General features: G+C 44.1%; 1 protein-coding gene across 7 annotated transcripts in view; it reads left to right on the top strand.

Moving 5' to 3' along the window:
• Positions 1-10,259, top strand: part of AAMDC (adipogenesis associated Mth938 domain containing) — a 339,865-nt gene extending 329,606 nt beyond the window's left edge. For 6 of the 7 annotated variants that reach the window (XM_069639951.1, XM_069639947.1, XM_069639948.1 and 3 more), the window contains one exon: positions 9,836-10,259. In XM_069639951.1, coding sequence (XP_069496052.1) covers positions 9,836-9,976 — 141 coding nt within the window. In that variant the 3' untranslated portion in view covers positions 9,977-10,259. The remainder of the gene's footprint in view (positions 1-9,835) is intronic. The other variant, XM_069639950.1, reaches the window with a different exon arrangement.
• Positions 10,260-14,089: the final 3,830 nt, after the last annotated feature.

Raw genomic sequence — 14,089 nt, 5'->3', positions numbered from 1 at the left:
CAGCTCAAGTGGAAAAGATTCTGAAAGTGGTGCCAGAGGCAAGGCTCATTGCCATCTCTTTGCATAACACCAGAACAACTGCTACCGTACCTACTATTCCTAGCAAAGGAGGGCCTCAGACACACCTCCATTAAAGTCCATGTGGCAGCTATTTCCAGATACACAAGAAAAAGAAAGGCAACACCATTGTTTAGTGATAGGCTAGTTAAGCATTTTCTAAAGGGACTGTTTCGGGTCTTCCTTCCAACAAAACTGACTCCCCCAGTCTGAAGTCTAAATACAGTACTTACCAGACTTATGAAGAAGCTGCTTGAACCGCTGGCCATGGCCTACATCAAATATCCTGGAAAGTCGCCTTCTAAGTGGCAATTACATCGCAACAATACGTATTTACGGTTCCGGAAAGATAAAGTGCTTCTAATGACCAACCCAAAATTCATACCTAAGGTACCAACACATTTTCATAAGAATACCAGCATAGCGTTGCCGACATTCTTTCCACAGCCAACTTCACAAGCAGAAAGGGCGTTGCACTGTTTGGACGTGAAGAGAGCCATCAAGTTCTATTTGCACAGGACAGGACTGTTGTATTGCTCGCCAATAGTGCAAGGACAGTAATTTATCACCAGTACAGCCGCAGAGCTAATACTTTGAACGCAGGTAGACAACGCAATGACTTACATAGTTAGGCATATATACAATACAAGCATAGATCAGATAAATCATAGGAAAAACAGTAAATTAGCAAGAATACATCACCATGGGCGTAACTTGACGAAACCTCATCTCGCCAGAAGCGGCTGAAAGACCCCGATAATAGCCAGGCCGAGAGCACAACAGCCCACAGGTATATCGGACCAGGGCGTCCCCCCTCCGACTGAGGTCTTTCTGCTTATCCCGTCTGACCGTTGAGGGTTTCCGTATATATGCCCTCCTCAACAAGGGGTGGCAACTTCTCGAACCTTCTGGCAATGCGCTTGCGCATTGATGGGTGACCGTTGGTTGCCAGCTGGGTCAACCGACAGTAACCTCAAGGAGCAAAGCGCTTCCCTCTCCTAAACGCCCCGGAAAACAATTCCATAACTCATCTCAAAACCTTAGCGCAAGCATAGCAAACCAAAACAAACCTTGTTATCAGGTACCAGCCGGCATCTGCGGATCTTAGCTTTCCCAGCGCCGTGTCCTTGGCTGAGAAGGCCTGCATTCCAAACCCATCAGGCGAATAACGTTGAAAACATGTTGTTTCGCAAAGCAAGTGCAGCTTTCCACTGAGGCATGGATAAATATCCATTATGGCTCTGAGTTCCCCCAGAATACAATGCGCACCAGCGCCATGTTTTTTAGCTCGAACACCACAATCCACCCTTGGATATTTACCTTCCATAGCCCAGTGGCAAAGGAGGCGGTCTTTGAAACCACCGAAATATTAGAACCAAGTTGGGAATACATTGAATACAACAACAACAAGCTATTATGATAGCTAATATAATACAAATGCAAGCAAAAGCATAACGCAGTGTACCTCCAATATCAGGAACCCATGAAAATAACCAATCCCACCAATTCCCAGTATGCTCTTGGGACACTTGAGAAATGAGATCCCTCAAACCTCGAATATGACTTTCAATGGATCGTGAATGGTCACTTAGATTGAAACAACACATACCTTCAACTGCGTTACAACCTAAATTATGCTTCAGCAATAAGTAATCAACAGCAGCTCTGTTTTGCAAAGTAGCTTTTCTAATAACTTTGCTGTCAAGGAGTAACTCTTCTAAAGCTTGAGAAGTATGATTGAGTCCTTTTACTACTAAACATGCTAATTTGATCAAAGACTTGTACCCCCCAGCAGCTAAACCCCAAACTCCCACTAATGAAAGGGTTAATGCTAGAACATCAGCTTCTGATAGCAAATGCACATGTGGAATCACAATCGGGGGATAGACCCACAGATTCGAAAGTTGATCTTTTGCTTCGAGATATTGCTGGGTGTAAAGCAAACATCATTAGTCCTAATCGAGTTAAGGCACATGGACCTCCAGAAATGTTAGCTGGAATATAAGTGTATGTGATGTTACCACATGAAAAGAGCCATCCTGTTGGAAGTTTCACATGATTCAGATGACTGGCAGCTATCACGGTATGATTGCAAGACATAGTATTATTCACACTGGTACATTTGCTTGGAACTCGTGGGCACAATCGTTTCTCGAACACAGTTTGATTTTTCTGTTTGGTTAAATTTAGCTGTTGGCATTTGCCAATTTCTTTAGCATTGCAGGTCATAAAGTAGCACACATCGCCTTGAGTTATATTGTAGGTTATAATACGTGTGAAGTTTCTCCATTTGCGATCCGTTTCCTGGCAAAACCTGCAGTACTCATAGGCAGAAAAGGATTGTCTGATATCGGAATCTTGAACTAACGAATCATTGTGCTTGACGCCAAAAATGTGCTTTAGAACCGGAACTGGCGTCGGCACTGCAACCAAACACGTAGTCAGTAAAGCTTCAGCATTGGGCACATCGGTTAAGCAAAAGTGCGTAATGTTGAGTACCTTTTGTGCCAGGTATGTCCACATATTCTCCGTTTGGGTAATCATCGGGGAATATTTTCGCCGTCCTAAAGACGCCTCTTGCACAGCTGGCATCAATGTTGTTTGCACTTGCACCTGCCGTGTTCGTCGCCGTCCATGAATCCATGTCGTTGGTCTGGCTGGATTTTCGGCATCGGTATCGAGCTGCTTTCGGACATCATTGCTCCTCATCATCGGTCTCCCATGGATCGTTGGCACAGACATGACATTTTTCATCCGGAGCATCATGGCGTTTGACTCTTCCAAATGGAGTCCATTTAGTTCCACAATTACACCAGCCAGACACAGGATCTACAAGGCAAACCCAGAAAAGAGATATCAGTGTTGAAAATCACTCCCTTAGGTAACATTTGTCTGCGGGCACATACTGCCATTTGTCTTTACCAGGTTCCATTACTAAGACTACCTGGTCTTTGCCTGATGCAATAACATCTGCGGGCACTGGTGGACCACTTGGCTTTTCGACCCACACCTTTGCACCCGGTATCATGCTGTCTGAAGAGCCAAAACCACGATCCCCACAGGTAGTTAACACTGTGGGAGGCTCCCCCTTTTTAATCATGGACAACTTAACAGGGATGATAATTAGCTGAGCCACTCTATCACCCTTATGAATTGGTAACAATTTGGTCCCCACTATTCATCAAGATGACTTTGATCTCGCCTTGGTAATCAGCATCAATGACCCCTCCCAGCACTTGAACTCCCTTCAATGCTAGTCCAGATCTAGGGGCAATCCATCCCATATGCTCTGGAGGAATTTGTACCCCAATCCCTGTTTCAATTACAACAATCCCTCTCGGGTCTAATCTGATTTCTTCATGAGAATGCAAGTCTACCCCTGCCAACTCGGGAGTCGCCCGATAGGGAGCTAAAGAGCCCGGGGTAATTTCCCAGTACAATAGAGTCTCTCTAACTAGGTTAGGTTGAATCTGTAAAGCAGGAGTCATTAGTCGCAACAATGGAGTCTCATGATTGTTCACCGGTCTATTATTCAACACTTGCACTGCATCAAACACACGATCACGCCAACCTGCCAAACTGCTATCTCCAGATTTGCGTAGCTGTTCCTTTAACAACCCATTAATTCTTTCAATTAACCCTGACGCTTCCGGGTGATAGGGCACGTGGTAGAGCCACTCTATACTCTTCTCCTGGCAAAAGTCCTGAATTAATTTGCCTTTGAATTGTGACCCGTTGTCACTTTGAATTTGCAAAGGCACTCCGTAATGCAACGTGATCTGATCCAGCAACTTAATGGTATTCAGTTGTGTGGCACGCTTGCATGGCAAAACCATCATGTATCCAGAGTAGGTATCCACAATGGTGCATGCATACTGACAACCTTTGCTGATTGGCAGAGGACCGATATAATCAATCTGCCAAATTTGACCTGGTAACTTTCCTCTTCGCAACGTGCCGTGAACAATCTGAGGGATAGGCCTATGCTGTTGGTGTTGGCACACCGGACATTGCAAGATGACTGTTTTCACTACCTCTAAAGGAATACTAATTCCTCGAGCTTGTGCCCACCTGATAGTAGCCTTTTCTCCAAGGTGCCCACATTTCTGGTGAGCCCACTTGGCCAAACCCTCCAAATCGTCTTCCTGAGCCTCCGCATCCACAGATGAAATCTTGGTGTGTTCATCTGCAACAGAATTAAACCAACGTTCCAATGAATCTGTCGCACAATGCGCATCCACATGATACACCGTGACTTCACTTTGTGATAACATTTCCGCAATATCTTGCCACAATTCCTTTCCCCACAACTCTTTTGAATGAATCTTCCACCCATTCTCTTGCCAGGTTGGCAGCCACACCGCCAACCCATTTGCCACTGACCATGAATCTGTGTACAAATGACATCGACCAGGGGTCTCTTGTTTCAATGCTTGGTAAACTGCGTAAAGCTCTGCAAACTGACTGCTCTTCCCTTTCCCTGACGTCGTCAAAATCTTTTTTGTCTTGGGATTATATGACACCGCTTTCCAGTATCGCTCTGTTCCCACAGATCGGGCTGAGCCATCGGTAAACCAGGCATGCTCTGTCTGCTCTACGGTCAAATCGCCATATGGTACTCCCCATTTCACGGGAGACTCGCGTTTCTCGGACACTTCCGGTGGTATGCAATCTGAGGGCGGTATGTTGGCTACTTGCTCATGTAATTTTGCAACCCCACCCTTTCCTGATTTGGCTCTGTCTTGAATGTACCATTTCCATTTAATTATGCTGGCTTCCTGGGCATGTCCTATTCTGTGTGTTTTAGGAGAACTCAATACCCATTGCATAATCGGTATTTCTGGCCTCATCAATACATCATGGCCCACCGTCATTTGCTCAGTATCAACCAGGGCCCAGTAACATGCCAGCAACTGCTTTTCGAATGGAGTGTATGAGTTACCAGCATCAGGCAACTTACGACTCCAAAACCCCAATGGCACACGTTTCCTGTCTTGCTTCTGCCACACACTCCAGTTAGCATACTTGTCTTGTATAGACACATTCAATTCCACTTCTCCTTCCTTTAATGGCCATAGATCGAGCACCTGCTGCACGGTGTCTTTCGCCAACTCAAATGCTTTCTGCTGCTCTTCCCCCCACTGAAACTCATATTTCTTTCGTGTCACTTTGTAAAGGGGGGCCAGTATCTGCCCTAAATGGGGAATGTGCTGTCTCCAGAACTCAAACAGCCCTATGAACTGCTGAGCTTGCTTTTTATTCATTGGAGTGGTAAACTCAAGTATTTTCTGTCGGGCCTTCGGCACCATTTCTCGATGCCCATTATGCCACTGAATCCCTAGGAATATCACTGTCTCAGCTGGGCCTTGAATCTTGTTCGGGTTAATCTCACACTCTTCCTTCTTCAATCCCTCCATAATGACTTCTAACTGGTTTTGCACACTGCGCTCATCCTTGCCCTGAATCAAAATATCATCAATGTAGTGAGAGATTTGTATGTCAGGTTTACACGGTATCTTGTCTAAGTGCTCTGCCACCAGCCGGTGACAGATAGTCGGGCTCTGTATGTACCCCATAGGTAACCTTGTGAAGGTGTACTGACACCCGCTCCAAGAAAATGCAAACTGCTCTTGACACTCTTCAGCAATTGGCACAGAGAAAAATGCATTGGCTAAATCTACCACTGCATACCAAGTCCCCTCAAACCTTTGGACATTTTCAATCAAGGTAATGGCATCTGGGACTGCGGGCACCAGGGGAGGAGTGTGTTTATTTAACTCGCGGTAATCCACCGTCATCCTCCAAGACCCATCCCCTTTTTTGACAGGTCAGAGGGGGTTGTTCCATGCGGTAGTGATAGGTCGTAACACACCCGCCTCTACATACTCTTTGATGGTGCCTGAAATGTCCTTGTGCCCCCCAGGAATGCGGTATTGCTTCATTGCTACCCGCTTGGTCGCCACAGGCACCTGTACTGGGGGCATCTTCAATTTGCCTACGGTAATGGGTGTGCAGGTCAATGCACTCACCCCAAACTGGTATGTTTTACCTCCGAGTCCCAAAGTCAACCCTTCAGAATGTCAAAGCCAATTATGTACTCAGGTATCAGGACAATCAACACTTGGTATTTCTGCCTAGCCAAACTGCCTATTTTCATTTCCACTTCAGTTTGTACTGCGGGGGTCTCCTTCCCCCCTAGACCTGTAATAGTAAAGTGTCTGCCTTTGAATCGTGTCGGATTTCCGTGAATCAGAGAGGCCTCCGCCCCGGTGTCTATCAATGCTCGCACCCCTTGCGTATTTCCTGGTCCCCAAAAAATCTTAACATTAACATGGGGCCGCCTATCCACTTTTATGCGAGCAGACGCTGCCGGAGCTTGGCCATAACCCTAGTCAAATTTTGAATGAGTGTAACCTGACTCTGCCTCTAGCATCGCACTCACCACCTTCCTCAAATCAACATATGTCGGTTGGTACGGGGAAGGTGTCCCGATAGACCCCTCTTCCTGTTCTTCCTCAGGAGGGGCAGAAGGTGTGGTGTCCCTCTGTGGTTTAGTCACCACCTGTTTCTTAACCTGCTTGTAGCGCTCCTTGGCTGCAAGCCCTCTCTTTTTGTATAGTTCGCACAGGACCCTAGTTTCAATGCCATCAATTTCTTCCCGTGGCACACCATCTTTTAACAGGGCCAAAAACATGTCTTTTCTGGACACTCGGGAGTCTCTACTATCTTGCCTCCTGCCTTCAGTTCTTCTCTCACTACGCCCCTCTCTCTCCCGTGGCTTATCACTCTTATCCCACTCCCCTAAATCTGCCAGTTGCCGAATGGCATCCACTACCTCATCTGTGGGTTTGCCCGTCATACCTACGAGCAAAGTCATAATGACACTTTTGTATGCGGGCAGTGCAGTTCTGATCACCATGTTTCTAGTTGAAACTGAGAGCGACACGGCCCCCATGTGTCCTGGAGCATCTATATGAATTGCCTCTTTCATAGCATGCTCTCTGACCTTTTGAATCGCCTCTTTCAAAGTATACCACTTTGTTTCCTCGCTAGGTCAATCTGTGGTAATGGGGTACTTGCGGTTACATGCTTGGGCTTCTAAATTCAACAAAGACATTTGTGAAAGTTGGCCATTCTCACCAGGGGGCCCTGCCCTTAAGTCCTCCTGTATATTAGTGTCATTGGACAAAGGCAAAAAGCACGGTGAGTCTGCAGCATCTACGAACAACCCTGCGGCTCCCCCGTCTAGCAATCTCACCATCCATGTCAATAAAGGTTCCCCTGACTTTTGCCTCAAACGAGTAATGATTTCGCCAACCTCCTGTTGAGTGTAATCTTCCAGCGTGGTTAAATCCACAACCCTGCCTTCAGGGTCCTGCGGGTGGGGCCCAGCACAGCGTCTTCTGACCGGCTTGGCTGCCACTGCCTTTTGATTAATTTCTGCTTTGGAATCTGACTCATTTGCCGAGCTACTCTCTGGGCTTGTTGAGTCAAAGATGTCTCCATCCCATTTTTCGGGATCCCAATTTACATCTGCGGTAGCGATTACCGGTGCCACTTTTCTTTGGTTGACCCCTCCCCTCTTTTTCTATACTTATATCGGGCTACTGTGACTGCTGCCCTTTCAGCCACAGCTTGATATTTGTCAGCTTTATCTTTGAAAAGTTTCATCTGAATCTGCTGCATTAACGCAATCTGTTTCTCAGCAGCTAACTCTTTTTCCAGTCGCAAAATATTATCCTTCATTTCCACATTTTTTTGATGTATCTTTCGGTAGGCATGCAGGAGAACCCAACCCCGCCTGCCTAGCGCGGCACATTCCTTTCCCCTCTCTACTGAAATCTGTTGTAAACAAGACATTACTTTTGACGGATCAGCGTCTCCCACTTCATAATCCCATGTTTCACACAGCCCCGCACCGCATGCCCATAACTGAGCCAACTTATCATATGGGCTTTTCGCCCACCCTGGAATCATCACATCGGGGCATTCACCGCCAGCGAGAACTCCCTTTTTCTTGAACAAACTATTCATCATTGCAGTAATGTACAAAGCCTCTGTATGTATGTGTATGTATATATATATGTATGTATATATATATATATATATTTCTTCCTACACCGCAGTCATTTGCGCAGACACGCACACACACACAGAGAACAGATTAACACAGTCCAGCACTCTCTGCCAAATGAAAACAACCTTTCGCTCGCAATGTAAGCAAAACCTATCTGCGTTCTTTAATATTTGGAACAATTCATCACAAACATCCCATCCTCGTCGCCAAAATGTATTGCTCGCCAATAGTGCACGGACAGTAATTTATCACCAGTACAGCCGCAGAGCCAATACTTTGAACGCAGGTAGACAACGCAATGACTTACAACCACACACACACTTAGAGAGTAAGTAGCACTTATACGGCTATTTATTCATAGTTAGGCATATATACAATACAAGCATAGATCAGATAAATCATAGGAAAAACAATAAATTAGCAAGAATACATCACCATGGGTGTAACTTGACGAAACCTCATCTCGCCAGAAGCGGCTGAAAGACCCCGATAACAGCCAGGCCGAGAGCACAACAGCCCACAGGTATATCGGACCAGGGCGTCCCCCCTCCGACTGAGGTCTTTGTGCTTATCCCGTCTGACCGTTGAGGGTTTCCGCATATATGCCCTCCTCAACAAGGGGTGGCAACTTCTCGAACCTTCTGGCAATGCGCTTGCGCATTGATGGGTAACCGTTGGTTGCCAGCTGGGTCAAGCCACAGTAACCTCAAGGAGCAAAGTGCTTCCCTCTCCTAAACGCCCCGGAAAACAATTCCATAACTCATCTCAAAACTTTGGCGCAAGCATAGCAAACCAAAACAAACCTCGTTATCAGGTACCAGCCGGCACCTGCGGATCTTAGCTTTCCCAGCGCCGTGTCCTTGGCTGAGAAGGCCTGCATTCCAAACCCATCAGCGAATAACGTTGAAAACATGTTGTTTCGCAAAGCAAGTGCAGCTTTCCACTGAGGCATGGATAAATATCCATTATGGCTCTGAGTTCCCCCAGAATACGCTGCGCACCAGCGCCATGTTTTTTAGCTCGAACACCACAGCCCCAGAAAGCCTTGTGAACAATGCAGAGGGTTTTACATTTAGTCCTCGCATCCACCTGGATTAGTTGTAAAGGGCAGAGAGTGGAGGCAGGTAGATTTAGAAAGAGACTTACAGTAGTCCAACCTGGAGAGAACCAGATCTTGGGAGACAGTGAGCTTCTGAGGGAAGGAGAGGAAAGGCAGAGTACTTCTAAGGAGGTGCAGTAAGAAGTTTGACTTTTTAGAGACATCACAACTGTGTGAGGAGAAGGAAAGTGTAGAGTCAAAGGTGACTGTGAGGTTCTTAGTCTCGCAGGTGGGGTTAGGAGGAGGGCCATTGTGTGACATTGTATTATAATCTCTCCCATGATGTTGCCACATTCTAAATGTAGACTTTGATTGCTTCCCTTTGTATAACTGAATATGAAGGGTTTCAGTTAAAGGTAGGTTCATCTGTCTGTTGGGGTCTGTATGTTTGCAGATGTTCTTGAATAAAGAAGAGTTCCATTTCATGGCTGCAGTGCATCACCTTCTGTTTTTTCTTACTTCAGATAGTTGGTTTGTGATAATGTTATGGTCATAGTATTTACTGGATGCGTTCTCAGTGAACTAGTATCTTCAGTCTCAGAGAATTTCACAGGTCTAAAGCCCAAAGGTTTGGTGTCTAATCTTGTTGTTGTCTTTTTTAGGTACCGTCCTCTACAGTTGAGTATCTGAAGAAGAACAGGATAGATGTGGTGGTCCTCCAAACCGAGAAGGCAGTGAAGGAATACAATGATCTAGCTGCTCATGGAGTTAAAGTTGGAGGGGTCTTCCACTCCACCTGCTGATGCTGCCAGCAATAAAGTGTTTTCTCTGTATGCGATCTGCAACTCTTTCTCGTGTGTTTAACCTCAGAAATAGCTTATAATGTCGCCCTACAGAGGAAACATTTAGAGTATTTATTATACTGTTGGAAAATCCAGGAAGAATGCGTTTATTTATTGCTGTATGATGTAGGTTATCCTTGTTATATAGTTAAATAGTTGTGGCAAGGAGAGGCTCCTTATGAGTAAATGCTTATGCTTTTTGGATGGCTAGACAGAAATAAATGATGCTGATTTGCAGAAGGTTTTTTGGACCATGTGCTATCTTTGGCTGCTGGAAATGTAAGATTGTGTCCACAAACTGATTTAAAACAACCTAATGGGAACAATGAGCAGTTTTCAGGTGTCCCTTAATGTGGCTGAAATCGCATTGAGATCTAAAAAGAAGGAGCAAATCTCCATAAGAAAGTCATTGACGGGTATGTTCACATGAGAATTTGTTAGAAACATGAATTGGGCACGTTGAGGGAAAATATGCTTTATAAAATTGGAACGCCCCCTGTGGATTTGCTCGAATCCCAGGTTGGAACACAGGCTAGTTGATTGCAACCACAATCGCCATGACCTACATGGGCTTGGAGGTTTGCTCTTCTTCTGTATTGCCTGTCGATGGCCGCTCACCTTTTGCACTTGCATATTGGTAACAATTGGAGGCCCGTCCCATTCATTCACGTACATGTGTGCGTGCAGATTGTGCACATATGGTATAATCAGCGCAATGCAAGTGATTTGGTGTCTTGTACTCTTATGTGATGGTTCAGTTTGCGCATGTGCAAAAGGGGCCTTTTGTCAAACAATGTGCAGGATGGTAAATCTTACAAACATGAATCAAACATTATACTGATTTTGTAGTGTAATATAATGCACATAACACATTATCAGTCATTCATTTATCAAACATGGGAAAGAAGAGAGGAAATAAATAGAGGTGGGGGTATGGTGCAAAAAAAGAAACAATAAGTAAGCATGGAGTAAAACAAAGAAGAAAAGTAGTGATTTGGCTAGTTTATACAGTAAAGCCAGAATGTTATTAAGGCATGGGTGAGGATTATGCAATCTCTTAGTTTATATTTTCTCACAACAGGACGAATAAAGGCTTTTGTGCAAAAACATAAGAACTACACATCCGATAATTTCCTAGGCCCACCTTCCTTTAGGTCCTGTATAGGCCCATCTTGATTCTCCATAATTAAAGGATGGCACTACCCTTTATCTTCTTCTTTTCTTGACTGCTGTAGACATCCAGAACCTTTACAAATTCATGCTCCAGCCAGATGCCACAATCTGCACCGCTCAATACATTCGGCCACCACTTAAGCTGAAAGTAGAGTTTGGGGAGTATCAGGGCAGGCTACCAATGTACCAGCATATCTGTTGGTGGGGATATCATTATTTCTGTACCTTAACAAAAACGTGACTTTACGTTCTAAACTAAAAAAGTCACTATTTTATTGTAGGCACAGAGTCTTTGTATTCTGCCAATATAAAGTTGGGACATTGCCACATCTGAGGCATGATTACAGTGAAAGGTATTCCATGCATTATCATTAAACAAATCTGCAGTCCTGAGGATCTCTTCCAGATGAGCTCCATTCCAAAATGGTATAGAGGCCATTGCCACTCTGGCTGGATGAGCGTCTGGTACATAACCCAACAAATCCACCTATCCAGAGTGAGAGAGGAAATGGGAAGAAAATAAAATATAATGGAAATTACAAGTTTAAAGGGTATCAGGTAATATCCCCATATATATGGTCGCCGTACATAATATCGCCGGGAAAAGGTTCCATGCAATAATGTCCCCACAAAAAACGGCCATTTTTCGGCAATATTTTTGTGGGGACATTATTACATGGAACCGTTTAAAGGGGGATTTCCTGCAATCTTTGTACGTTTCCGATGACGTTTAAGGTAACAGGGCACATACAATGTAGGATATTCAAGAAAAGAGGTATATTCTTCCATCATGAAAGGTAGGTTCTCTCAGATGTTAGAAACGAAACAAAGCAGATCGGCACATTATGCTGCCAGTCACACATTTCCATTGCCACATCATGCATCTTTAACTGGCTGCAGGGAAAGGCCACCAGTGACAGATTTCTCATTCATTCTCTCATCCTGCTCTTCCTTCTTATAGCCTACTTCAGTGTGATGTAGCTCATCTCGCCTGTCTACACTGTTTCCTTTCCACTCACAATCATTACCTTATTTGCACTCTGGCACACTCATCTGCTGCCTCTACTAATTACTTCTGAGGTACTGATAGCAATAGGCTACGGCTTACTTTTAAAATATTATGAAAGGGGAAACAAAGAAAACTGGCCTGCAAACCGAAGGCTAGAATAAACTCTGATTATATTAATGAAATGAAATGGGAAGATGTCACGTCTGCTTTTGATGAGGATGATAGACTCATGCTTTCCAGCAACAACTATCCTCCCTGTACATGGTGGAACATCCTGAAAGGCTGGGAGAATAAAGATTTTCCATAATAACTTAATAGAAAGTCTTAATTCTATTAAAGACACAGAGGCGAGCATTATGATTCTCTTTCTTTAACATGTAAAGAAAAAGCTCAGCAGCAAGATATTTTTTCTTTCAGTGCACCTGAGTGCCATAGAACATATGCATGGAGAAAAGGTGCACTAGAAAATATATATAACAAATATAACCGGTAGAAACATCTCATAATATGCCATTAAGTCCTTGAAACAAATATTAAACTCCATTTCCCAGAGGGCTTTTAGAAAGTTCATCTCGAGGCCACCAACACGTGACCTGGGTCCTCCAATGGGTGTCTGAGTCACCTCATAAACAGTCTTGAACATGATGCAACTTCCTCTTTCGAGGCTGCGAACTTGGCCGATAGAAGATTTGAAACTGAAGCCAACTCATAGCAGAAGATAGAAACGTGCTGTGGATTAAGCGGACTTGTCTGTTGACGCTGTCAAGAGAGAGATAAAGAACTCAAGTTACTTCTTGTATATTACAACCCTAGTTCCCTTAGAGGGATGGGCGAGAAATACATTGTGTTATTTTGAAAGTGTGAAATATTTAGGGTTATATCTCACTAGAGACTTAAAAGGCATAGCTGGGTTTAATAAAGATACAATCATAGATTTTCTTTGGCGGGATATTCGTAAACGGGGAAGGCTTTCATTATCTGTTTGGGTTAAGATTAATGCCATCAAAATTGTTCCCTTGCCTAAAGTCTTATACGTCATTCAGTCACTTCCATTAAGATTCACCAAGAAGGTTTTGGGTCGAGTAGATAGTTTTTCAAAATTTTCTGTACGGTATTGGGAAAAGACCTTAGATACCAAGGTATTTTATGGTTCGAAGTGTTCCTGATGGAGGGTTTGGTTACCCTGTTCTTGATAATTATTATAAAGGTTTTTTGACAACAAAAAAAAAAATCACCTTTTTATTTTTCTACAAATGTGTTGGGGACTCCACTTTGGGCTCGGATTGAAAAATACAAAATCAGACCGTTTCTCCTTAAAAGTCTGTATTCTTTCAGTAGGGAACCCAAACAAGTTGTGAATTTACAAACAGTATTAACTTCAAATGATGCTGTCACTTCATTGATTTTGAGTAGTGGTCAAGGGTTGTACATGTACGGGGAGGCCTCCATCTGGCACAATCCAGACTTACCAATTGATAATAGAATGTTGTGTTGGATGAGTTGGATCAACAGAGATATATTGTTGCTAGAAGAGGTTTGGTGTGATGATGGTAGGGGGATGCAAACTTTTGAGTACCTACAAAGGAAGTATGGCCTACAAAAGCGGGAACAAAGAAGGTATAACTTGTTAAAAACATTGTTAATTGAAAGACGAAATATGATGTCCACTCCTCTGGTACAAAGACCGGAGAGATGTGATTTTATTGTGGCTGCTCCCCATAAAGTGTCAAACTTTTTGAAACTCTTTCCGGTGGAGAGTCATTCAGTCGATTCCTGGGATAACCTGAGACTTGCATGGTCTAATGAGTTAGGAGTAGATTTGTCTTTGAAAGAATGGGAGGACATATGGAGAGTCCCGATAAAGGCAAAAGTGGACCTGAATTTACGCTACA

This window comes from Ambystoma mexicanum, chromosome 7q (genome assembly GCF_040938575.1).
Source record: "Ambystoma mexicanum isolate Mex_15411 chromosome 7q, UKY_AmexF1_1, whole genome shotgun sequence".
NCBI lineage: Eukaryota > Metazoa > Chordata > Amphibia > Caudata > Ambystomatidae > Ambystoma > Ambystoma mexicanum.
The sequence above is the reverse complement of the archived record's forward strand: the minus strand, read 5'-3'. Positions and strand labels throughout refer to the sequence as shown.